The sequence below is a fragment of the Paroedura picta genome, chromosome 13, assembly GCF_049243985.1.
Source record: "Paroedura picta isolate Pp20150507F chromosome 13, Ppicta_v3.0, whole genome shotgun sequence".
Classification (NCBI taxonomy): domain Eukaryota; kingdom Metazoa; phylum Chordata; class Lepidosauria; order Squamata; family Gekkonidae; genus Paroedura; species Paroedura picta.
Genome location: NC_135381.1, coordinates 668,571 through 693,703, shown reverse-complemented (window position 1 = coordinate 693,703; position 25,133 = coordinate 668,571). Strand labels below are relative to the sequence as shown.

General features: G+C 59.2%; 1 protein-coding gene across 5 annotated transcripts in view; it reads left to right on the top strand.

The window, feature by feature from the left end:
• Positions 1-982: 982 nt before the first annotated feature.
• MYO18B (myosin XVIIIB) overlaps positions 983-25,133 on the top strand; it is a 68,026-nt gene continuing 43,875 nt past the window's right edge. For 3 of the 5 annotated variants that reach the window (XM_077307685.1, XM_077307683.1, XM_077307684.1), the window contains exons 1-14: positions 1,491-1,924; positions 4,441-4,505; positions 6,895-7,050; positions 8,562-9,341; positions 9,851-9,920; positions 10,366-10,478; positions 11,238-11,414; positions 13,518-13,716; positions 14,172-14,314; positions 14,861-14,961; positions 15,526-15,589; positions 16,854-16,998; positions 21,064-21,237; positions 24,464-24,554. In XM_077307685.1, the coding sequence (XP_077163800.1) occupies positions 1,921-1,924; positions 4,441-4,505; positions 6,895-7,050; positions 8,562-9,341; positions 9,851-9,920; positions 10,366-10,478; positions 11,238-11,414; positions 13,518-13,716; positions 14,172-14,314; positions 14,861-14,961; positions 15,526-15,589; positions 16,854-16,998; positions 21,064-21,237; positions 24,464-24,554 (2,282 nt within the window). In that variant the 5' untranslated portion in view covers positions 1,491-1,920. Of the gene's footprint in view, positions 1,055-1,490; positions 1,925-4,440; positions 4,506-6,255; positions 6,372-6,894; positions 7,051-8,561; positions 9,342-9,850; positions 9,921-10,365; positions 10,479-11,237; positions 11,415-13,517; positions 13,717-14,171; positions 14,315-14,860; positions 14,962-15,525; positions 15,590-16,853; positions 16,999-21,063; positions 21,238-24,463; positions 24,555-25,133 lie in introns of those variants that run through there. The other 2 variants (XM_077307686.1, XM_077307687.1) reach the window with 2 other exon arrangements.

Here is a 25,133-nt window from a genome sequence, read left to right as displayed (position 1 = left end):
GACACCTCTGGCTTTTTGTGTCCCAAGGGAAAACCGAGACACACCCCAGGACTCCCGGGGCTGAGGTCTGTGGCCACGGGCTGCTGTTGGCAGGGTCGGGGCTGGGGCTGAGAATGGCAGCAGGCTGTGGGCCACACCAGTGCCCTCTGGGGCAGCCCTCAGGAAGGCATGCTTGAGCAGGGTGAGTGGCCGTGGATTCCCCGTGGTTTAGTGCACAGCCTCACTCAGATATTTAGCCGATACAAGGGCCTTACAGAAATAGCAAGCTGAGTTTATAAGGTCATTTTCGGGGGGGGGGGGGGCGACATAGTATAAAGGAAATAAAATGGTCCAATGATGAATGGGCAGAGGCCTTCCCAATGTGGGGCCTGAGTACTTCAAGGAGAACCTGATGAAGTGGGGAGCTGTTGGTACTGGGGGGCAAAGGGCAGGTGTCACCAGGCTCCCCGGCCGGCCACTCTCTGCCTCCACAGGGGGTCTGACCAGTCCCACAAGGTGAGGCGGCTGAAGAGGACCAGGACACAGGTGAGGCAAAGCGTTGGGACTCTCTCTCCGTGTTCTGAATGGCCCAGGTGGCTCTGCGGCGAAACCATCCCAGGGTAGGAGGCCGAAGATCTCTGGCCAAGAGGCCCTTGAGCCGTACAGCTGACTCCGCCACGGAGTCCTTAGGAAGGGCTCCTGCAAGGGAGGCCTGGGCATGGCCCGTGGGGCGAGGAGGGGGATGTGTTGTGCGTGCTGGGCCCACCCTCGCAATGTGCCCAAAGGGGGCTGCTGGGCTCTTCCTCCCTCCCTCCCAGCCGGCTGGGTCCTCTCCATTTCAGCCAGAGGCCAGGAGGTATTTTGGGATCTGACGTGCCTTCTGGGCTCAGCTGCTGCCGGGGGGGGGGGGGTGGATGGGGCGAGGGCCTCCTGGCTCCCTCCCTCCCTCCCCTCCCTCCCTCGTCCTCTCTTGCCTGTGCCCTGCTAGGAGCCCGCAGCTGCTCCGGGAGAGAGAGAGGGGGTGTCGGGGTAGGGAGGCCCCCGTCTTGTGGCTGCTGTGCTGCTAACAGAGAAGGTAGAGAAGACCGGGGGCTTCCTGGGGAGTGATTGGGAAGGGAATTGGGGAGTGGGCTTCTCGAGGACCCAAAATATCCTGCTTTGGGTGTGCTGGTTGAGGGAATGGGGGCTATTTTTAGGCAGGAAGGCTCCGGGGGGGCCGGGAGCTGATCCTTGGCCATCTGTGCCTGGGGTCCCGCTTAAGAATAGTGTGGCCCCAGAGTTTCCTGGCTGCTTCTTGGGCCCCTTCTGGCATGGAAGGAGGGAAGGAAGACGGGGCCAAACTCTAAGAAAGTAACATATTGTGTGTGTGTGTGGGGGGGGGGGTTGGCCCTTTCCAAGGAATTCACCCAGGAGAGAATCCAGTCTGGGGGAGTGAAGAGAGGGGACTCCTCAAAGGGGGAGGCCCTGGAAGGGGGGGTGGGCTTCCTTTCACAAGGTTTATTTCAAAAGGGAAATCTGTTCATGCTTTCATTTGCCTGTTGGTGGCACTTTGGCAATTGCTGTGCATTTTGTGTGGAAAGTGCAGCATAGTGTCATTTTAGAAATGGAAATCAATAAAAACAGATCCATTGAGTTCAAAATTCATCTCCGCCTGCTGAGACATTGCAAAGGAAAAATTGCTTGAGGACTAATCTATTAGGGCAAGTAACCTATGTCCGGCGGTGGAATTTCTGTGTTCAAGCCGCTTGCTCTGCTCGGCCCCTCGGTGTTTGAGAGCCCCCCCCCGTAAATTCCTTCCCTGCATGACCAGAAAGAAGTACCAAAATGGGAACAAAGTCCTCCCCAGGCCAGCTGGACCCTCTCAGGTATCTTGCACGTCACCCGTGAGGTCAGAAGGGTTCACCTGAGACCCAGTAGACTGACCAGAGCTCAGCGAAACCAATGGGTAAGCAAGGGCCTGATTATGGGGGTTGGATGTGGGGGGGAATCCTTTAACAACAGATCCTGTTTCTAGCCTGAGACCCGCCTTGGAGACAATATATAGTCCTTGTTCCTATGAGTCGCTGTGGTCCGCAACCAGTCATGTGCTCAGGCATGCTGACCAGTTGGACGCGTGATTTTAAAGCCATGTTTCCGGCCTTCGTGTTAGAGAGGCGGGTGGGCACCTTTCCCCTGCAGGTGCTCCTCTGCCTCTGCCTGCCTGAGAGGTCCTTCTGTCAGGCTGAGGTAGGCGCTGAAGTGTAGCCAGGAATGCAAGCAGCAGCACCCTGGGCGATGGGCAAAGCATTTCTGCTCTCTTGGGATTCGGTGGGGCTTCCCCAGGCCACAGGCCTAGGCACCCCCAGGCTGGATGCTCCCACACAGCAGAAACCAGGGAGCCCCCCCCCCGCCATGAGGATTAGCCCCCCAGGATAGCTAGATTGTATTTTATGTGTTTTTGGGGAGGGGGCACCAATCCATAGGTAGTCGAGCCTCCCCCCCCCTTCACTGCTGTAGGTGTCCGTGTGGAAAAGACCAGGCAGCTCTTTTAAGAATGGGGCTATGAGGCTTTCGGAGGGCTCTTTCTCCCAGCGCCTTCTTGGTGGTGCCACGAGGACATTCGACCTCCGTAATGGCTGGCTTTGGTGTTTGTTTGGTGTGTGTTTGATTGTCCTTGTTTTCTTGCGTTTAAAAGAACTTTATAGTTTTTTGGCTCCAGGTGGCTAACCACAAGGCGCCTATAAGAATTAATTTACCTTGTCAAACAGTTTTTAAATGCTTTAAATTAAAACATATTCACAATATCAAATTATTAAACTGCCTCCATAAAAGCCTTATATGTGGGGTGACGTGGTGTTTTTGTGGGTGGTGCACTGATGTTTTGTTTATTATGTTTGCATTGTAGGTTTGCAATCAAAGGCCACACGTTTATAGCCCTTTGACTTTTGGGGGGGGGGGCTGTCTTCACTGTCTATTTAAATGTTTTCAGCAGAAATGCGGGGGTGGGGTGGGGGTGGCGATCCGCTGCTGATTGCTGGGCCTCCTTGTGAACAGATGTTGTCAGCTTGCTTGTGGGGCACCCCCAGGTCTCTCCCCATGAAGTTGTACACCTTTAGGAGCAGCTTCTTACTTCTCCTTTCCAGCTCTCCTTCCTGGAAGGAAAGCCCCGCCAGCCACACCCCCACTTGGTGCGGAAACCAAGCTGGTGCCAAGGGTGGGGTGGGGGGGGGAGCCCGGTCCGTTTTGCCAGTGCTGCTTAGTTCCGTCATCCCCCTCCCCAGGGGGCGAAGGCAAAGAAAAGAGCCCCGGGGGCCAGAGAGAAGGTGGCCCCTGACAGTTCCGGACGCAGAAGACAGCCCCCACCAGCAGCTGGGACAAGGCAGGCGCAGGGATTGGGCCCTCCCTGCACGCGCTGGAGAAGGAGTGGTGACGTGTAAAACCGGGGCAGGATAACCGAGCCATTGTAACCGCAGGAGTAGGCAAGACTGGGTCAAGTGGGCCAAAGCGCTTTGCCCTTCAGTGTGTCTTCCATCTGAGAGAAATGGCGGCCTTCCACCACCCGGCAGGAGAGGGAAGGTGTTCCAAGCCACACCTCAGTTCTCCTTGAGCCCAGTGAAGTGGAGCTTGGCACTCCTGCGTGGTGACCGTCACTGACATGTAACCTGGGCGCATTGACTCCATGGCAGAGAGAGGCCCAGTTGCTTTGGGGAAAATGTCCTGCCCTGAAGAATGTCCCACAACGGTCCCCATAATCATTCCCACTGGCACATGGGTAACTGCTCTCTAGCATTCTGCATCTGTTTACTCATACAGTGTCTCGTGCGTTCTTCTTCTGTTTCAACCTGTATCTTAGCATGTCTCCATCATGCTAAGCAATCTTTTTGTTGAAACTCGGTCATCTCTCTCAGAACTCCGCCTTCCATGTTGCTGACCTTCTTTAATCCGGAAACGCATTGGGAATCTAGTGGCCACTGATGCTGGTTCCTTCATCTCTGACATCTTGCCTGAGCATTTACCCTCTTGCTGTCTGTTAAAAAACCACCACCATAGTCTGGCTGGCTTTCCTGAGATGCTCCCTGCCGGCCCTTCTCTCCTAGTCAGGGGGTCTCCTGCTGGGTGGAGGAGTGGAGGGGCTTCAGCAGGGGCCTCTGCGGCATTCTGCCATGCCCCTATCCCGGCCAGGAATCTCCCCTGCCAAGGGCTCCTCCGTCTTCCCAGGACCCCCCACCCACACAGCGGTTTCATCCCGCATGGCTTTGGAGCGGCAGGGCCTTTGTTTTGGGGCATCAGCCACTTTCTAAACTTTGCGCACCTAGCTCTGCTCTTTCCCAACCAGGTTTTCTGGGGTCAGGCAAGAAAGAAGGCTGCAGAAGCGCCCGGAGCATCATCCCTCTCCCCGCGACTGCTTGGGCAGAAGCTGCTCCGCTTGGCAGTCCTGCCGGTGGATTCCATGGCCTTTTGTAACGGTTTTGTCTTCTTCAGGTCCACCAAGTCTCTTTCAGGACTGGAGCCGGGCACAGGTGGGAACAAGAAGGAAGAAGCCACAGGTGAGTAGCGTGTCCTTCTGCAATGCTTGGCTGCTTTCAAAGCCCTGCAGGTGGCTTGGTGGAGCCCGGGAGAAGGGAATTGCTCCTGAGGCCTCTGTGTGTGTGTGTGGGGGGGAATCATTAAGCAGCCGGAGGAGTTTGGGTCACGTCCTCTTCCTTATCTCCCTGTCCTCTGAGCCCTTGATAGCACCAGGCGTGTTGCAGGACGGTCTTTGCCCAAATAAGTCTTGGAGGGCAACGTGGAAAATGTTTGAACTGCTGCTCTTGCTGCCTGGAAGGGAAATGCAACATGCCCTTTGCCCCCCCCCCCGAGGGCCTGAGCGGCTCAGGCAGTGGCAGCCCAGAGCAGTCCTTTTTGACCATGGAGGACCCCTGGAAGTGGGGCTTGGCCCTCCAGAAAAGCAGCCGCAGAAGTGAGCTGCGGAGGCCATTTACCGCTTCCAGTTCTGCGGAAGGAGACAAGGCCTGTAGAGCAGCAGGGAAGGGGCTCTCTCAGGGCTGCCAGATCCAGGCTGGGAAACTCCCAGGAGAATTGGGGGTGGAGCCTGGGGAACTCAGTGTGTGTGTGAGGGGGGGGGACGACAATGCCCTAGAGTCCTCCCTCCAAACGGGGCGTGGATCCCTGTAGTCTGGAGATGAGCTGGAATCCCTGGGGAATTGCCCTGGGGAATGTGGGCCCCTCTGCCTGCTGCTTCAGACCCTCTGCCAGGCCCCTGCCAGGGTCTCAGTGGTGCACCAAGAGGGGAAGGGCCAGCACCACTGGGAAGCAGGGGGTCCAGATGCACCACGAGGTCAACCTGGCACGCCCCTTCTCCCCCTCCCCAGCGCTTGCTCCTTGGGCAGTAGCCCTGCCCTCCTCCCGGGAGATGCTGTCTGCTTAGGGAGGGGGAGGGTGTCTGCCCCTTTCTCTGCAGCTGGGCCTGGCAGCTCCAGGGGCCCCCAGGAATAACTGCAGTGCCCCTGTGCTCAAGGTGCCTCCCCGCCCCCTGGCAGCCCAGGGTACAGTATGGTGACCTTAGTGCCGAGGTATTTGTGATGCCGAGCTGTCAGGTGACTGCAGGCAGACCTCGGGGCCAGCGGCCCAGAACATCCCCAGGAAAGGGCACCAGGCTGGCTTTTTCAAAACAAAGGGGAGCCAAGTGGGCTCAGAACACAACCACCGAGGGAGGGAGGGCTTCTCCCCCCCCCAGCCCTCCCCTCATGCCATTCTAGCACAGGGCAATTATCGACCCATTTTGGCTGCTCCGTGCTCCATGCATGGGGAGGGCCAGAACAGGGGAAATAATTCTCCCCCAAGCACTGCCACTGGGTGTGACAAAATGGTGTGTGTGTGTGTGGGGGGGGGGAGAATCCTTCCCCCCCCCCACAGTGGTGTTCTGAGCCCCAGTGGGTCTCCTGTATTTTTAAAAGCCCTCCCTGCCAGCTGCCAGGTGGCTGCAGGGAACCCAATCCCGGCTCCTCACAAGGCAGACACAGGTTGCCTCTGAGACCAGTCCCCAAGCAAGGATGGGCGGCAGGCCGAGCACCATCTCCAAAGGCCCTGACAAGATTGGGGGTGGGGTGGGGGGGGGGCAGAAGAGAATGGCCAGCTGCAGTTCTGCCGGTACACCTGCTTGGGGAAGCAGGCATCACGCAGTACTTCCCCCCCTCCCCCCCCCCAAAAAAAACAAACCCTCTGGTGTGAAAGGGACAGATTCCTCTGCAGAGGTCTTGACTGCAGTGCTCCTCTCCCTCTCTTGTCCTGTTGCAGGCCGGTGTCCCACATCTCCGGAGTGTCGGCCCCCTCTCCAGTCTGCCCTCCTTTGCCACACTCCCAGCACCCCCAGCATGGCCATCTCCTCACGCCTGGCGCTGTGGGAGCAGAAGGAAAGTGGTGGCCCTCTTCACGGGGCTGGCATGGCATGGCATGGCATGGCATGGCAGGCCGGGGCCTGGAGCCCTGGAGCCCTGGGTAGAAGGGTGGGGGTGCCTCCCCAAATCTCCAGAGCATTGCTGGACAGTCCTCATGGGCCAGCAGCAAAGGTCTACCACAGGCCACGCATGGCGGCTCTTTAACCTCCTACGGGCCTGGTCAAAATACTCCCTTGGGCCCTCTGGGGAACAGAACAGGCCTGCAGGGTTTTTGCCTGATTTCGACACCTGCACGGCCGCTTGGCCCAGAGGCGCCTGTCGAAGAAGAAGGACGGACAGAGGCCAGTCCTGCGTGGCATGAGAAGTGTGGCTTCTCTCCAAGCCTTTTCCAGCCTCTCAGATCTCTCTTGCCAAGCTTCCCAGAGCATGCGTGCGCAAATGCCACCCGCGGCCCTCCTGCATGCAAGCTGGGAGCCTTCTCTCGGTGGCCCCGGCCCAGGTGCGCCGTGCCCTCATGGGGCTTTGCTTGTGTGAACAGATCCGGGAGGAGGACCGCAGCCCCCCGCCCTCCTCGCCACCCCCGCTCTTCTCGGTCATCCCGGGGGGCTTCATCAGGCAGCTGGTGCGGGAGACCGAAAAGGAGTCCAAAGAAGCCAAGCTGAAGGACAAAGGCGCCTTGAACTCCAAGGAAGATGTAAGTGATAAGCTCCAGCCAGGGGGCTTTTGATGCCAGGGCCCTGCCCCACACTGGCCCTCCCTGGCCGCCAGTGGCCTCTTTGCGCCCTCCAGGACCTTTCCTGTGGGTTCCAGTGCTCGGCTGGGATTCACAAGGGCACACAAGGCCTCGCTTGGCCCCCCTGGCAGGCCGCCTTTTGGAGTCTCCTGCTGCCCCTCTGCACGGCACCGCTGGCCGTGAGATCTGCTGAACGGTCCCTGGGCAGCCAGGGATTTCTGGAGGCCGGTTGAGCTGGAGTTTCTGGCAGGTGTCTGCAGGCAAAGCAGGAGCCGTGTCCACAGCAGAGCCTTTCCTGCAGGCAAGCCCTCCCGGCATCGGCCAGGGGCCCTGCGCTTCTAGCCCTGGAGGCCCCTCACAAGCCACGGCCACACGCAGCCCTGTTGAAGCACTCGTGGCCTGCTAACATCCTGGCCATTCGTTCTGTTTGATGCTGAAGCGCATTCGCTGAGAAATATCCCCTGCCACGCGATGCACGCCAGGGCAGCACATAGCTCTTTGTGCTAATTAACATCGATGGGACATGGTGTTCCTGGCGAGGGCACCAAGGGAATCAATGAGTGGGAATGGAAAGGATTGACTACGTTTGGGCAGCTTTTACCAGCATGGAGAGCTGAATAATGCAGGCCAAGGAGCGGGTTGCAGCCCTCGGATGTGTTGCGCTGCTGGTGGCTTTTCCCCGGGGCAAGGAGGCATCTCAGGGATGGTGGCTTGAGCTGGGGGAAAGGGCTGTCGGTCAGGGAATGGATCTCTGGGGTCCAAAAAAATGTAGAATGTTAAAATCAGCAAACCAAAGTTTGAGTCTGAGACACTTTTAAGACCAACAAAAAGCTTATCCCTTGAACGGAACTGTGCTGGGTGACCCAGACTTTAAGTAGGCCTGTTATAGAAAATCTGGGAGCAAACAAATATAAAAATACTAATGCAGAATCCAGCACCTTATGTGATTGTTCAGAATCATCATCCTGTTTGGAGATGCATTGGCCAACTAAACTCACCATGATAAACAATTCTGTACGATACCTGGCCTAGGAACCTGTGGGTTGGACTACTGTAATATGCTGTGTGTGGGACTGCCCTGGGAGCTAGTTTAGAATCCCGCTGCTGGTTCAAAATGCAGGCAGATCACCAGCTGGTGGTTCTTGCCACACTTAAGGCCAGGCTAGCAAAAGTGCCGCTTCCAGACTAAAGTTCTGTGCTGCTGTGTTCAAAGCCATTTAATATTTTGGCTCAGCACACCTGAGAGTGTTTGTTTTTCCTCCTGTGGCCTGAGCAGCCTGTGGCTGCTGTCTGCAGGGCACTGTGACCGGCCCCCGCTCTCTCCGTCTCCAGGGCCCCACTGGGGCTGGGGCAGGCTCCCCTCTGCTGAGGGGGAAGGGACGGGGCCAATGAGTCTCGCCTGCCCCCGCCTTTTGAGTTCTGTTCTCTTTTGGCCTCCGGGGCCCTGACTTCCCTGCCCTTTGGTTTGCCAGCCTCCAGGGAAGCAGCTGGAAGGAACCGTCCAGCAGTTTGTGACCAAGGACGCCAACATCATGCACGTGGGGAAGGACGTGGCTGGCCAGGGGGAGCTGCCGCAGGGTCCCCTGAACGGCGAGAAGCCTGCGGGGGGAGGCATGGCTGAGATCCAGGAGAGGATGCCCCCGCCTCGCAAGGCAGCTCCCCCCAATAGCAATGCCAAGCAGCCTGTGCCACCTGCCGTCGCATCGATTCCAGCTGCCCCCCAAGAAGGACAGCCAGCCCACCCCACCAGCTCCCCAGCCACGCCAGTTTCTTCTGCGCAGTCCAAGAGGAGCCCCAGCTCAGAGGGTGGCAGAGGTGGCAGCCCGGCCGAGACGGTGAAGAAAGGCCGCCTGTCCTGGAGCAAATACGTGGAGCGCCCCAGGAAAGACGGCGGGACCCCAAAGGCCAAGGAAGAGCCCCAGCACAGCCTGGAGAAGGAGGGGAAAGAGCCAGAAGACCCCCGGGAGGGACCCCTTGGGGGAAAGCGGGAGGCAGCCAAGGTGGAGCTTGGGAAGGGCGGGAAGCCCCCTGGAGAAGCCAAGCGGGGACCGGCAGCGGCAGCAGCAGCAGCAGCAGTGAAGGAGAAGCAGGGAGAACCCCAGGTGAAGCCAGCTCCAGCCGGGGAAGGAAGGAAGCCGGAGCTAGTCCTGGCGGAAACGGCAGGAGGGTCAGCAGGGGAAGGGAAGGAGAAAGCAGAGGAAACCCAGGAGGCCACCAGGGGAGCAGCCGGGGAAGGCGCCTCCGGTCAGCAGGTGAGATTGGCCTCTCTTTGATATGATTGATCTCATTGCTGGGCTCAGGCAGCAGCCGTGGCACGGGGAGGCAGGCCGTGCTGGGCCAGGGAAGAGCTCTCTGCACACGCACTCAGGTGGTCCCTGCAACACGTGGCCGGGCCGGGCTCAGAACCTTTGGAAAGCACCGAGTTGTCCCAGAATCCCATTTCCTCCCACCCTCCCTCCCTCCCTCCTGGGGGCTCCAAGGGATGTCCACTCCCCCCCCCCCGCCCTGGCTCAGAGAGCGCAGCTGGCCCATGTGGCTGATGAAGCATCTTCCAGGTGCCTCGGGGCCCAGCGGGGAGCTGGCTGTGGCAGAAGGGCATCTGCTTGGCCCCAACAGCCCCACTGCAGAGCCCCTCCAGTGCCCTTGCGCCAACTGGACATTGCCTGGGGGCTCTGGGAGCCGCTGGCCCCCCCTCGAGGGGCGGGGCAAGGGAGGAAGGGGAACGTCTCCATGAGCTTCTCACCTCTCCCTTCCTTGCAAGGCCCCACCGGAGGACTTGTGGTACGAAACGGAGACAGTGTGGCTGGTCCGGAAGGACGGATTCACTCTCGGTAAGGCTGCCGGGCTCTGTGTTCGGAGCTGGGAGGAGGCGGAGGAGGCCTCAGGAACGCCAGAACTGGAACTTGGAGCCCTGTGGCTCGGGAGGGCAGACTTCACAATGTGTGGGGAGGGGTCAGGCTGCGGTGTGGCTCCCCAGACCCTGAGCACTTGGCACCGGGGAGACGCTGCCGGTGGCCCTGCCAGTCCTCTCTCTGGTCCGCCAGCCAGTGCTCCAGAGATCTGTGTGCTCCTCCAAGGGCTGGGCGGGGGGGGGGGGGCTGGGGGTTCCAAGCAGCGATGCCCCGGCCTCCTCGGCCATCACCTCTCCCCCCCCACTGATGGGTTGCCCGGGGGGGGGCTGTGAGGAGGAGAGGGGCTGCAGGGCGGCAGCCGTGAGGGGAACCCCTGAGGAAGAGATGCCGGCTCCCCACCCTGCTGCTTCCTTTGTTCTCACAGCTACAGAACTGAAGCCCGATGTGGGGACGCCAGAGCTGCCTCCAGGGAGAGTCCGGGTCCGCGTGGAGGCCGACGGCTCCGTCATGGAGGTGGAGGAAGAAAACGTCCAGCGAGTGAGTGGCCGTCTGTCCACAGGCTGCTGAGGGCCCCTCAACTCTCAGGCCTTGGGTGTGCATGGGTCTCATCCCGGAACCACCTGCTCTCCTGCAGCATCTCTCTGGACCCCCTGCTGACACTTGGCGGGCAGCGCTCCATGCCATGCACACAAGACGGGCCGGCCCTTCCTGTGCAGGGCCGGCCACCCCCCTGCCTGCCCTCTTACTTGTCCCGATGGAGGGAAGATTCTCAAGCCGTTTTGCGCAGAGAGTTTACCTTGGAGGGGAAGTCTTTGGGGGAGCAAATGCCCTCCCCCCCCCACTACCATGCCATTGGAAGAGGGAGGGGTTCATGGAGGTAAAGTCCTCACCCCAGCCTGGGTGAAGGAGGGGACGCCAAGCTGCACTGGCAGAGCAGGGTGGGGGTCCCTTCCCATCCCTTGACATGCTAATGTGCACCCATGGCTGTTACCCCACCCCCACCCCCACCCCTGCAGCTGCCGGTTTGCCATGCTGGCCTCAGAGACAGGCCGGGGGGGGGGGGAGAGCCGCTGTCTCCCGCCCCACCAGAAGGAGGCCCACCATGCCCTGCTGCTCTCTCTCTTCAGAGGCCTTTTTGAGCCTCGCCTTGCCCCCAGGCCAAAGCTGCTCTGAGGGCCCTGCTTTGGGGCCCTTTGCCGGTGCCCCCTCATCTGGGGTGTGTGGGGGAGGCAGGGCAGTGGCAGCTCCCCCTCCCCCGGGACTCATGGGGCAGCTTGCTTCCCTCCTCCCTGGCAGACCAATCCTTCCTGGCTCGACTCCGCCGAGGATCTGGCCTCCCTGCTTTCTCTGAACGAGTCGAGTGTCCTGCACACCCTCCAGCAACGGTTCCAGTCGCAGCTGCCTTACACCTACGCAGGCGCCCACCTGGTTGCCCTCCGGCCCGGCTCCCCTGCGCCCAGCACCTCCAAGAAGGTGGGGAGAGGCGGTGTGGGTGTGTGTGTGTGTGTGTGGGGGGGGCTTAGTGGGGGCCAAGAGAGTGCTGGGGAGAGGGGGGGCTCCGGTCGGGAGGCAGGCCTTGCTTGGGAAAAGCGCCTGTCTTGTGGGAATGTGGAGCGGGGCCCTGGCTGCTTGTGTGGAGCTCTGAGCAGGGCAGTGGGGACCAGGTGCAGATCCCGCCCGGGGGGGGGGAGCTTGGGGGGCTGAGGGAGTCGGCAGAAATGCTTTGGCTCCGGGGTGTGAGGCGTAAGGATGCCAGTCTAGGCTGGGACAGTCCTGAAGGTTGGGGGCAAACCCTGGGCAGGACGGGGTGGGCAAAAGGAAGGACCCTCATGCCTCGTGCCATTCTGGCCACCCTCCAAAGCAGCTGTCTTCTCCAGGGGGACCGATCTATGTCACCTGGAGGCCAGCTGTCACTCTGGGAGGTCTTCACCCCCCCCCCCCAGTGTGGGGCTGCTTGGCTGCACACCTGAGACCTGTCCCTCCACGGAGGGCAAAGATCCTCCTGCACACCTAAAGACCTTTGGAGCAAAGATGCTGAGCTGAGCAGGTGGCATATCTGGGCCACGCTAGGCAGCCTGGAAAGAGAATGCAGGACGAGAAGAATGCAGGGATCTCATCTTAAACGGGGGGCGGGGGACGCCAGCCTCCAGGTGAGACCTGGGGATGCCCCGGAATGCCAGCTCCTCTCCAGGCTACAGACTGGAAGCCGCTTCAGCACTCCTTGGGGAGAGAAAAGTGACACCTAAGAGCCAACTCTTCTTCTTCTGGAGAGGGCCCATGGATGGCACTTTAATTAGCCCAGGTTTTCGGCTGTGCCTGGTTCGGGACAGGCTGTACTGAGATGCAGGGCTGGCGAAAGAAGGCAGCCCGCTGTGGGGAGAGCCTAGGAGCCGCCCTGGCCTGCAGGGAGAATCCCGATGCCCGGAGACCCTGCCGCTCCCTGGCCAAGGTCAGCCGGGAGGGGCCCGAAGCACGGCTTGGGGCTTGCGGAAGGAGCTCTCGGCCGGCGCCTTCTGCAAAAGAGCTGAGCTTTCCCGAATGCCCGCCAGGTGGCAGCAGAGGGCCACCCACCTGGGAAAAGGGGTTGGCCGAGGAGGAGGAGGAGGAGGAGGAGGGGGAGGAAGCGGAGTCCTTCCCGGAGCCCCGCAGGCGCGACGGCTCAGCCATTCCTCTTGGGAGCCATTCCAGGTGGACCAGGCAACACCCATTTGGTGGGGGGGGGGGGGAGGAAACCTGTGGCAGCCTCTAGAGTTACCAACCTCCAGGCGGTGCCTGAGGATCTCCTGGAATTGCAGCCTAACCTCCAGTCTGCAGAGCCCAGCTCCGCGGGAGAAAATGTTGCGGCTTCATTAGCAGCCGTCGCTTGAAGCTGGGAATTCCTTTCCCTTCTCTGGGCTGCTCAGTGCAGCGGCGGACTGAGTGCTTTTGATGGTTTTTAGTGTTCATTGATTCTGTTCTAAGCCGTTTGAGACCATTTTATGGAGAAGCGTCAAACCATCTAAGCAATGAAATAAACAAGCCGTTTCTTGGGTTGGTTGGGGGGGGGAGGGCTCAGCGGTGTGTGTTGTGATGAGAACAGGCCTGGCATTAGGCCACGTTGGGGGTGCTGGAAATCCCTGGGGTTTGCGGGGGGGGGGGGGACGACTTAGGGGAGGGAATGGCCCAGAGCCCCACCCTCCAGAGCAGCTGGTTTCTCCAGGGGAGCCAGTCAGTGTTGGCTGGAGATGAGCTGAAATCCCAGGAGATCTTCAGTCACCTCCTGGAGGTTGGCAACTGTAGCCCGAGCAAGAGGTGGCCATGCCTGCTGGGCTGCCGCAAGGACGGTCTGACCACCACCACATGGCACTGGTTCAGGAGGGCTGTCAAGGCCTGACCCTGTCCCCCCCCCCCAACACATGCAAGTGCCCACACAGCGGCTGGGAGGGGTGGGGGTGGGCGTGTGGCTGTTTCCGCCCTGGGAGGGGGAGAGGGTGCCTCAGCGGCCGTGCCGGGTCTGGAGACGCTTTAGGTGGACTCGTGGCGGGATGGTGCAGGGGCCGTGTGCTGCCGCTCAGGCCGGGTCTCCTCTGTCAGCAGGCGTTCCAGCGCAAGCGGGAGGGCATGCCCCCGCACATCTTCTCCGTGGCCCAGAGAGCATACTGGAGCATGCTGACGCAGCGGCAGGACCAGGCCCTCGTGCCCCTGGGCAGGAGTGGGGCCGGCAAGACCACCTGCTGCCTGCAGGCGCTGGAGTACCTCGTGGCCACCGCAGGCAGCCTGGACAACCGAGTCACAGGTATGTGCGGCAGGAGAGCTGCAGCGGGATGTGGAGGGGGGTGGGCTGGCAGGGCAGGGCAGGGGGGCTGAGCCAGCGCCCAGGGAGCCCACGTCCCTTTCAGACTTGAGAGTGGACCTGGGACAGAGCAGGGCACTGGCGGGCAGCACCAAGGGGGCGGAGGCCTCGAGGCCTCTTTGCAGGTGGCTTCCATTTGGAGGGGGTGGGGGCTGGATTCAGCAGCCTCCCTGCCTCCCCCTCCGCCCGGGCCTCGCCCTCTTCCTCCTGGGACTGCCCTGCCTCCGGCCCTCCCTTGCCTTTGGCCATTGCAGCAGGGGTAGCCTGGTGGGGCAGGCGGTGAGGACCAGGTGCTCCCGGAGGCTTCTTTGGAGGGCTGGGCTGGGGCAGGGGGGGGGGGAAGGAGGCCAGGTGTCTTCAGTCCTGTGGCCGAAACGCCGTGTTGTTGGGCTCTGCAGTGGAGAAGATCCAGGCCATGTTCACGGTGCTCCAAGCCTTCGGGACGGTGCGCAGCAGCCACAGCCCAGCGGCCACCCGCTTCTCCATGGTTGTGGCCCTGGATTTCAGCGCCAGTGGCCGGATAACGGCTGCTCATCTGCAGGTGATGGGGCTGCCCCACAACTGTGTGCTCGGGGGGTGGGGGTGGGCATGAGCCCCCCCTGGCAAAAGGGCTCTCTGGAAAGAGCATCTCCGGCCAGGCCAGACTGGTCCCTTCCTTTCCCTTGAGCCAGGGCCCTGGGGTGGGCTTCTGGGAGGGTGGTTGCCAGTGCCTCTCTGTGCGTTCCTGGCCCAGCGCAGGGAGAAGGAGGGGCCTGCCTAAGGAGCCTGTAGCCAGGGGCCGGGCAGCCCAGGGAGAGAAGGGCCCTTGGCCATCACTGCCCAGGCCAGACCGAGGCTACCAACCTACAGGCAGGGCCTGGAGACCTGTGTTCCCCTGCGGAAGAGGGCTGCCCTGTAGCCAGGCTCCCCCTCCCGGAAGTGCCTCCCCCTCCGCAGGCCCCACCTCCAGATCTCACACTGCACAGTCCAGGTTTTTTGAGGGGAGGGATGAGGATGAAGGGCTTGATCTTCCGGAGGGGGGGGCAAGACCCTCTTCCTGCGCTGCAGGCACGCACTCACCTCCCCCTCCCCCTCCCCCTCCGTCCAGACGATGCTCCTGGAGAGGATCCGGGTGGCGCAGCAGCCAGAAGAGGAGAGCAACTTCCGCGTCTTCTCTCAAATGCTGGCGGGGCTGGATTTGGACCAGAGGTACAGCCACAGAGGCAATGGGGCGGGGGGGAGGGGGGGACGACGACATGATGGTGGCTCATAACTCATGCATACTGCGTTTGTCCACGGAGGTTCCACTCTGGTGTTTAGGACCGATATGAAACACACCCACAAACGCACAAGCTCCTTCTGCCGAATCAGCTCTTGCTCCATCCACTCAGATGGGCGTTGGCCCTCCATGGTCTCAGGCGGAGAAAGGCCTTTCTCGTCTCCTCTGCTTGGTCCTTCCCTGGGACTGGGGCCTTCAGCATGCCTGCCTGGTGTGGTGGTTAAGAGCGGCAGCTTCCAATCTGGAGAGCCGGGTTTGACTCTCGGAAGCTCCATTCCCCCAAATCTTGTTGGCCAGTTGAGCAGTTCTACTGCAGCTCAGCCCAGCCCAGCCCAGCCCCCCACCCCGAGTTCTAGGGGCCATCTCCTGGACCCCCCCCTTGCGCTCCTCTTCTTGGGATCTGCTCCTTCTGGCCGAAGGGGAGGGCTCCTCCCAAAACGGCTCTTTGGGCAGGACTGGGACGCTGAAGGTGTGTTTCCCACCTTGGTCTCCAGGACAACCCTCCATCTACATCACACGGCGGAGAGCAACACCTTCGGCATCCAGCCCTGCTTGAAGGTAGGGGGCTTCAGAAGCCCACCTGGGCCGGCACATCTGTGCAGGAGAGATTTCAGGTCTGGGCCAAGATGCGAGCCGCATCGAAGGGGTGGGGGGAGTCCAGGCCCGGGGTGGGAAGGTCCAAAGAAGGAAGATGCAGCTGTGGCCAAGAGCAGCGTGCGTGTGTGTGTGTGTGTGTGTGGGGGGGGGGGTGCTCACGTGGTAGGCAAGGTTTGGGGGATGTTCCTGCCCTCCGGCCACTTGTGGGTGCCTGGGGGAGGGGGAGGGTGTGGGTCTAGCGGCTGGCACGCCGACGTCCTGAGGCCTCCTTGGGCAGACGCCCGCCTGTCTCTGCTGGTGGCCGGGAAAGGCGCTGGCAGCGGGGAGCCCGTGTCAGGGCTGAGTGGAGGCCAGATGGCCGCTTAGAGGGGGCGTCCCCTCCAGAGTGACCTTGTCCGTGGCCTGGCAGGGCAGAAAGGAGGAGTCCCGGGCACAAGGGAATGGCTGCTCAGGACATCTTCCTGGCCAGCTGGAGGCCACAAAGAAGGATGACCACAAGGAAGTGAAAGCATCAGGCAGTCGGGGGGATGCCAGGCAGGCCAGGTGCTCTGAAGCACGGCATAGGGAGGCTGCGTGGGTTTAAGCAGAAGCAGAATTAAGGGGGGTGGGGCGGGGGAGTCCTTCTCTGCAGAGAGTTGCACCAGGGCTGGATTAGTCCTTGCCCTGCCAGTTCTCTGCAAGTCCTGCAGCAAACTCCAGCTGGTGGTTAACGGGGGTGCTCTGAAATGCTCTGGAGTTCTTGTGGAGTGGTGGAGGGAGTAGGGTTGCCATGTCCGTCAGGCCAGTGGGCGAGGGATGGGGGGGACTTATGGGGGGGACTTACCGGGAAAAGCCAGGAAGCAAATGCAACATCCCTGGGTCAGCCAGAAGTAATTTCATGCCCAGATGATGCCCCCCTGGACGGCCAGAGCTTCTTGGGGGAATTGGGGGGGGGTGCTTGAAGGGCTACCAGAAGCCTGGAGAGCCGGGCTTGATTCCCCACTCCTCCCCCGCCTCCTCCACCTGCAGCCAGCTGAGTGAGCTTGGGCCAGCTACAGTTCTGTTAGAGCTGTTCTTGCAGAGCAGTTCTCTCAGGGCTCTCTCAGCCCCACCTCCCTCCCAAGGTGTCTGTTGCGGGGAGAGGGAGGGAGGCGATGGGAAGCTGCTTTGAGACTCCTTTGGGCAGTGAAAATTGGGGTACGAACCTGGCTCTCCTCCTTCCCTGTGTTGCTGCTGCTTCTTGCAGGCGGAAGAGAAGCAGAAGGCGTCGGTTGAGTTTTCCCAGCTCCAGGCTGCCCTGGAGATCCTGGGAATCCAGGCGGAGGAACAAGCAGCCATTTGGCGAGTCCTGGCTGCCATTTACCACCTGGGAGTGGCGGGAGCTTGCAAAGGTAGGAGGGGCAACAGGCCTGTCTTGTGGCTGGAGGGCCCTCGAGGCTCGCCCCCCCCCCCCGTGAGAGGCATACTGCTGGTGTTCGGACCTGCTTCTTCAGGGCATTCGAGGAAGGGCGGTGGGCAGGGGAGAGCCCGTCCCTCCTTGGTGGCTTGCTACAGCAATGTTGGCTTTCGATTTGGGAGGGTGGCCGTGTTGGGCTGAAGCAGCCGAAGAAAGTTTGAGCCCAGCCGGGCACCTGGAAGACCCCCAAGCCTTATTCAGGGTGTCCACTCCTCTTCCCTTGAGGAAAACCTTGTTGGTCTCAAGGGTGCCCTCGGATTCAGGCTTTATTTTGCTTCGTTCTGGTGATTCTGTGTCTCTGCTGTAGCCAAGAGGATTTCCAGCGGAGATCCTGTTTCTGAAAGCTTTCTTAGAACATGCAGAGAGAGACTCTGATGTCCTTCATGAATTATTCTAAAGATCTCCTGCAACTTCTTCGAAGGACAGCTGCGGCTGATTTACGCACTTCAGCCTCAAAGGCCTTAGAGATGAGGTGCTGCAGAACTGACGGATGGGGGGGGGACATTTATTAACGTCCCAGCATAGCTTATGGTAATCTCTCCCATTAATCAATTATTAATTATTTTGAAACCTGGAAAGCGCTCTCCCTTGGAGGACGTGTGTGCTTATAGAATCAGAGTGGGAAGGGACCTCCAGGGTCATCTAGTCCAACCCCCTGCACAATGCAGGAACTCACAACCACCTGCCCACCCACTCACAATCTGCCTAAGTTCATAAAATCAGCATTTCTGTCCAATGACAATCTAGCCTCTGCTTAAGAACTCTCCACCTCCCGAGGAAGCCTGATCCACTGAGGAACCGCTCTGTTTGCAGGTGTCATGTTTTTTCAACATTGCCGGAGTCCTGAAGTGCGTTGTTTGCACGACAAGTGTAGAAGTGTAGCAAGAGGCATGGCATTTGGGACCCATGCGCACTTTGGTCCCAATCCCAGTTTCACCCTTGCATGATTGCCATTTATCTTTAAAACCACTGGCCAAGATCTTCCTGCCTCCCATGTGGTTTGACCCTCGGTGAGCCAGGCAGACAGAGCCCTGCCCCACAGTCCAAGGGAGGCCAGGAGACAGAGGCGAGGCACTGCTGGACTTGGACGACAGGCCAAGGGGGCTGGAAAGGGGGCCTCCTCCCGGGCCCCCTTTGAAGGAGGCATAACACTCCGTGTGCTGCACCAAGGAGCTCTTGCAGCCTCTGCTTTGCAGAAGGGCCCGAGCCGGAGAGATGGCCGTCCTAAAGGGCACGGTTTCCCGGAGGCTGGGGCTGGTATCTAGCAGAGGGCAGTAATTGGAGAGTCAGTCAGAGCTGAAATTAGGGCACCTGGCAGCATCCAGCAGGCCTTAATTACCCAATTTCCCGAGAGCAGCGCTGCCTCACACTCTGTCAGAGATGCCCTGAAGCGGCTTTTCTTCCTGGCCTCAGAGGTGCAGTGACCTTTCTCGTAATGAACGGGGAAAGCAGGGTGAGCTTTTTCAGAACGGGGCTGGGCTCCAAGCCAGGAGGCCCCTTGCTTTCTGAGCTGCATATTCTGAAGAGGCTGGAAGAGACAAGAGAGAAGAGAGCGGCACCCCCCTCGGGCAGGGGAGGGCCCATTCCTGCCCCTCTCCAGAGCATGTGCAAAAGAGGGCTAGTCCAATGGAATGATCCGAGCTAGAAAAATTCGACTGGTTGGCTATCAAAAAGATGTAATCTATTTTTGTTTGTAATTGTTCCAATGTATTGAAAGAAATGAATAGCTTCAATAATTAATATTCAGTAGATATTTTCTTCGTATCTGTAATATGCAAACATAAACCAAAATGGGTTCCGGATAAACCCCGTTTTTTTCAATAGCCCGTTTTCAAAGTTAGAATCATAGAATCACAGAATCATAGAGTTGGAAGGGGCCACACAGGCCATCTAGTCCAACCCCCTGCTCAGCGCAGGATCAGCCCTAAGCATCCTAAAGCATCCAAGAAAAGTGTGTATCCAACCTTTGCTTGAAGACTTCCAGTGAGGGGGAGCTCACCACCTCCTTAGGCAGCCTATTCCACTGCTGAACTACTCTGGCTGTGAAATTTTTTTTCCTGATATCTAGCCTATATCGTTGTACTTGTAGTTTAAACCCATTACTGCGTGTCCTCTCCTCTGCAGCCAACGGAAGTTGCTCTCTTCCTCACAGTCCCTTGGGCTCAGCGTTCCGTGGAGGTTTCTTAACTGCTCCGTGGCTGTGGAACCCCCCCCCCCCCCAACAGCCTTGTTCCAGGCCCTGATCGTACCTGCATTTTGTGTCAAATGCCAGTTCAGTCTGAGTAGATTAAGGAGTGGTGGGTGGAGCTGGTATCGGGCAGCACCTCCCAGGAAGAAGAAAGGAATGCCAGCTTTCAGTTAAAAAGAGATGCAGGGCATCGATAAGATATCTGCCTACCACCAATGGGGCAATAAAAGGGGAAGCCCCAAGGGAAACCATGTGCCGGCCCTTAGAGCTGAGCTAAACGTTAGGTGATGCTCTAAGTAAAGTGTCACGGGAAGCAGAATGGGGGGATTTTATGGAGGGTGGGTGTGCGTGTAGGGGGGAACCCCATAAAAATGGTCTCTTCACTCTGCTTGGCAGACAAAGAGTGTCGTGGTTAGGAGTGTGGATTTCTAATCTGGCCAGCCAGGTTCAGTTCTGCGCTCCCCCACATGCAGCCAGCTGTTCTCACAGAGCAGTAATCTCAGGACCCTCTCAGCCTCCCCTCCCTCACAGGGTGTCTGTTGTGGGGAGAGGAAAGGGAAGGCGGCTGGAAGCCGCTTTGAGACTCCTTTGGGTAGAGAAAGTGGCATCTAAGAGCCAACTCTTCTTCTTCCCTGCTGGCTGATGGAGATGAGCCACAGTGACACTGAACGGCTGAGCATTTGGGGTTCTCTAGATTCTCTGCCCTGTGGTTTTACATCATTGGGGCTTGCCTGATGGGTCGAGACCACATGGCTTTGAGTTTGGGATTTTGCTTTGCATCAATGCAGCCGCCCACAAACCTCCACCCACCATGAGGCCCAGCTTGCCGTGGCTTGCGGTAGACTTCGTGGCAGCATCAGAGGCTGAGAGACGGGGTTGCTTGGGGCTCCTGGCCCAGGGAGTGAGACGCACGGAGGACAGGGGCATGAGAGGCTGCGGGGACCTCCCCTCGCCCTCTGGACCCTGGTGCCAAGCGGCAGCCTCAGGGCAAGGCCAGGGCCTCTGTGAGAGGCTGGACTCCCCCGGGGCACGCAGGGTCCTTTGCGCAGAGCTCTTCTCCTCTTCCCTTGGCCAGGGCCCTGCCTGTCTTCCGGAGAGCTGGAGGCCCAGGCCAGATCTTTTCTGCTGATGCCCTTTAAAACCGCCTGTGATAGATTTGCTGCGTTTTGGCATATAGAAATATGACTCCTGCAGCGGGAAATCGAAGCCGCTGCTCAGAGGTGAAATGAAATCTAATTGCAGCAATCAGTTTATTTCTGCTCTCTGTCTCTTTTATGAATGGCTTCCATCAAGTGGCAGCTAATTAGCTTGGTTGCCTCTCACCTGCACAGCCCTTCATCGCCCTCCCCAGCGTATGACTGCTCTGCAACCAAAGGGCCAAACCAGACACCCAACTTTTTAAAGGGCTTCCCTGGGCCCAACTCTGGTGCCTTGGCAGCTGCGGGTGGGGCGGGGGGGGGGGGCTTTTATGCAGCAAAGGAGAGCCTGAAGGGACTCAGAAGGAATCTCCCCCCTCTGAGGAAGGGCTCCTGCATGCCCCTCCCCCAGCTGCCCGTCCCCCCATTCCCCATTTTGCTGCTCTTCAGGACAGGTTTTGCAGGGGAAACCCTGGGGAGGGGCAGGAGGTGGCTGAAGCGCAGGGCGGTCCTGGGTTTGGGCTTTTTTGCAAGCTGCCTTAAAGGGGCCAGTGGGCCAACTGAGCATGGATCCCGGTTTGGCCTGGATGTTGCCATGGGGGTAGAGGCTGCCAGCTGGGGTGTGCCCGGCCGCAGGCAGCCCGGTCTGTTTCTTCAGTGCTTTCTCTCTGCTCAGTCGGCAGGAAGCAGTTCATGCGGTTCGAGTGGGCCCACAAGGCTGCAGAAGTGCTGGGGTGTGACTTTGAGGAGCTCACAACCTCTGTTTTCAAACACCACCTCAAGCGGATCATTGAGCAAGTAACATCTGGATCCAGGGGATCACTTGGCCAGGAGGAGGACCACCTGGAGGGTATTGTGCATGATGGAATTTGCATGCCAGCAGTGCTGGTCTGAAACACTGTTTTGCTGACTGGTTTTTGCACGTGGCCAGTGGCCTGTGCTACATGCAGCCTGGCTCTTTGGGGGGGCCAACCCAAGTGCGGAAAGCTGGCCGGAGTCCCACATTGTGCTGTTCAAGGCCTGTTCTTGGGTTGGGAAGGGCAGCAAAGGTTTCTGCTGGGATAACAAGCCCGAGGTCCTGCTCTGCGTAGGGTTGCCAAGTCAAGGTTGTGACATTTCTGGAGGGGGGAGGGGTCTGGGGTGGGGAGGACTTCACCAGGGCGCAAGGCCAAAAACTCCGCCTCCCAGAGTGGCCATTTTCCCAAGGGGAAGTGATTTCTGCAGTCTGGAGATAAGTTGAAATCCCAGGAGGGCCCCAGCCCCCTCCCCCCCCCAGAATTTGGTAGCCTTATCTGAGGAGGGTGGCAAGGCAGCTTGTGCCCGGCTCATGCCAATGCAAAGGTATTACTAGGCCTGCTGCCGCCCACCTCTTGCCCCCTGCATTTCTGTGCGTGGCTTGGGCATTATGGGCTGAGCACTAGGCTCACCAGCACCCCTGGGGCATAGTGGGGGATATCTCGGGATCTCTCGGACCCCTTCCTGTGGGTCGCTGGCTGGTGCCTTTCATGCCTCAAAAGCCTCACCCCTCCCTCGCCCCTAACACCTCCAAAAATGTTACTTGTTGTTGATGTTAATTGGGGTTTTTATGGGGATTTTATTGTGTTTTAACTGTTTATGTTGTAAACCGCCCTGAGACCTATTTGGAGAAGGGCGGTCTAAAAATTAAATAATAATAATAATAATAATAATAATAATAATAATAATAATAATAATAATTTCATAACCTTGACTTGGCAACCCTATGAGTGAGAGCTGTCAGGGAGGGGAGGGGAGGGGAGGGGGGCCTCCCTGCCTGTGCTTCGGGATCTCCCCCACCTTCCCCTGAGCAACCCGGCATGCTTCGTGTGGGCTCTGCCACCGAGCGCCAGGCTGCCCCGATCCTCCTGCCGGGATGTGGCCTTGCCAGACGTGGCCCGCCATGCCTCCTGGCTCCTGCTTGTGTTAATTCTCCTTCCCTGTGGGGGGAGAAGGATGGAGGAGGAAGGGATGTGGGAACATGCCCAATACCTTCATGGGGAGGAGGTTGGTCCCCCCTCACTGCCCCCACACCACTCCCCGCCAGCCTCGCTTCTGTTCTGCAACCGGCGCAAGACTCTCCTGAGCTGCAGCAGGCGCCTGTCCCCCCCAAAGGCACGGGGCGTCCAAATCTTTCTCCTTTCTCTTCCAACAATCAGAGCAATCAGAGGTGTGTTTGTAGCTTTTCATGTTTTGTTTCGTGCTTAAACACAAAGGAGGGGGAGGCGGCTTTCCAATCCCCTTTTCTTTACAGCCCTTTCCAGAAACCCGGTGGGAAGGCAGAGTGGCCAAGCCAGCTTCCCAAACGGCGCTTTGAATTGCAAATGCCAGGGATGGGGGGCAGGTTCCCGGGGCTCTGGAGGAAGGCAGTGAGGGGGGACCTGGGTTGCTTTCTGAGAGTTGGAGCCAGCTAGTGGTTCCCGGCCAGCTCCTTTGCTGCCCCCTCCCCCTCCTCCTCTCCCCCCTCCCCCCCACTTAATTTTTCCGCTCTGCTCCTTATTTCTACGCACTGTGATACATCCAATGTTCACGGCCGCAATCTGCCATGAAAGAGTCTCTGAAAGGTACCAGCCAAAGGTTGGTTTCCTAGCAACTGGCTCAGGTTCCAGGGTTGATAGAGGCTTGTAAAAGGCTTGAAGAGCTGCCCGATCTACCTCCCCACCTGCCAGTCCTTGCAGGTGCTCCTTTTACTCCCTCTCCCCATCGTCAAATCAGGTTAAGGCAGAAGGAGGCTGCTGCCTCTTCAAGGACCGCTACAGGCACACCCGGGGGCTGCCTCCTTTGTTTCACTTATGTTAACATAAGAACACAAGAAGATCCCTGCTGGGTCCCCCCAGTCCAGCCTCCCATCGCAGACGGGCCAGCCAGGTCCTCTGCAGGGCCAGCAACAGAGCAGAGAGGCCGAGGCCTTCCCCTGAGGTGGCCTCCTGGCTCTGGGATGCAGCGGACTGAGGCCCCACAACCTCCCCTGGCAGAGAATTCCACACTGGAACCTCCCTCTGGGTAAAGTAGCCCTTCCTGGTGTCCATCGTGAATAACTTGGTGCCATCTGCAGAGTCCTCCCCTCCGGTTCCAGACCACTGAGCCCCCCAATGCTGCTCTGGTGGGACCCTCCGCTGGGAAGATCTTTCCCCCTCTCAGTGGGGGAGCACAAGTGAAGCAATAAAAAATTCTCAACTTGTTACGCTTCCTTATCAGCTGAGCCAAAGGGCAAAATGTGGCCACCTGTGAAAACACCTCAGGCCCCAGGACCCTTGCACCAGCTTCAGTGTAGTTTGGCCCAGGAGGTGGTGGTGTGTGTGTGTGGGGGGGGTGTTTTGAAGCTGTGGAGCGCTGGCCTGCCCCCCCCCCCTTCCCTCTGCTGCTGGACAGGACGGTGGGTGAGAGGTGGGAAAGCCGCTCTTCCAGCATGCCAACCCACAAGGCCATTTCCGGCCTGAGGTGACATTGGCATGTTGATGCCACACTCTAGATTCCCCCCCAAACTCTATGGGTTAGATGTCTGCTCTCTAGTCCCCTCATATGACTACCGAATCTCTGAGAATGGCGGTATATAAATCAAATTATAAATTAAAAAATAAATGTTTTCACCTGTGTAGCTCTTAGCCAAAGGCCTGGATTCTGTGGGAGGATGTGGCCCCCAGGTGAGGTCTGCAGGGTGTGCCCCACCTTCACCGGTGAGAGGCAGGGTGAATTCTGCTGGGGGCCCTTGCCTGTGGGGTGCCCTCACCCTGGAGGCTGGCCTGGCAGATTCCAGGAGAAAGCCTCTCTTTTTACCCTGGCGACTTGAGAACGGCCTGCTTCTGTTTTATGGACAGTTTGATGTCGCTCGTGTCCAGGGGCTTGTTTCTAATTGTGAGCTTTTCACGGTAATCCACGTCCAGCAGCTCCCCAAAGGGGCAAGCGAGAAATATCTCCAAAGAATCTGTGTGAATCCGCCATGATGGCAAAAGGGAACCGGCAGCGGGGGGTGGGGGTGGGTGGGGGTGAGCCCAGACTCCCGCCCTGAAGGGGCTACAAGAGGGAGAGCCAAGCTGCCTGTGTCTTCCTCCTCTCTCTAGGTCCCAAGATGACCGCGGTCGAGTGCGTGCAGGGCATGGCTGCCGGACTCTACGAGGAGCTCTTTGCTGCTCTGGTGTCTCTGATCAACAGGTACGGGGAGGACTCTGCCTTTGGCACAGCTCCCTGGCAGGCAGGCAGGCAGGCAGGCCGGGATCAGCTCAGCTCAGGCCGTGGAGCCAGGGGTTGCTGCCCACGGTAGCTCCACCCAGGATGCTAAGGCCAAAAAGGCATATCTTGAAGCCTGGGGAACGAGGCACTTGGCTCCCGTTGCAGCAGAACCATGGCCGACAGGGGAGGAAGACCCAGGCCCCCTTAAAGACCCCTCCCTGCCAGGTCCCGGGGAATGTGTGGCCCAGCTGCAGTGCTCAGCCCTGGGGGGGAGGGGAAGGGGAGGGTGTCAGTTGCCTCTGAACCCCTCTGCCTCTTGCCTCCCATCGCTGAGAAAACAGGAGTGGCACCTGCAGGCGGCTGTCTGAGCAGCCCTGCCAAAAAGGCATGTACACTCTGGTAAACCACGAAGACAGAGGGCTAGAGCGTCCGTCCAGTTGAGACTTCTTTTGGCTACTGACCAAGAGCATGGGGAACGGGGGCTAAATACAGGCACCCTGCCTGCCCAGTCGCTTTGTTGCATTATGTGACCATTTCTGTATTGGTTCCATGTATATCCTG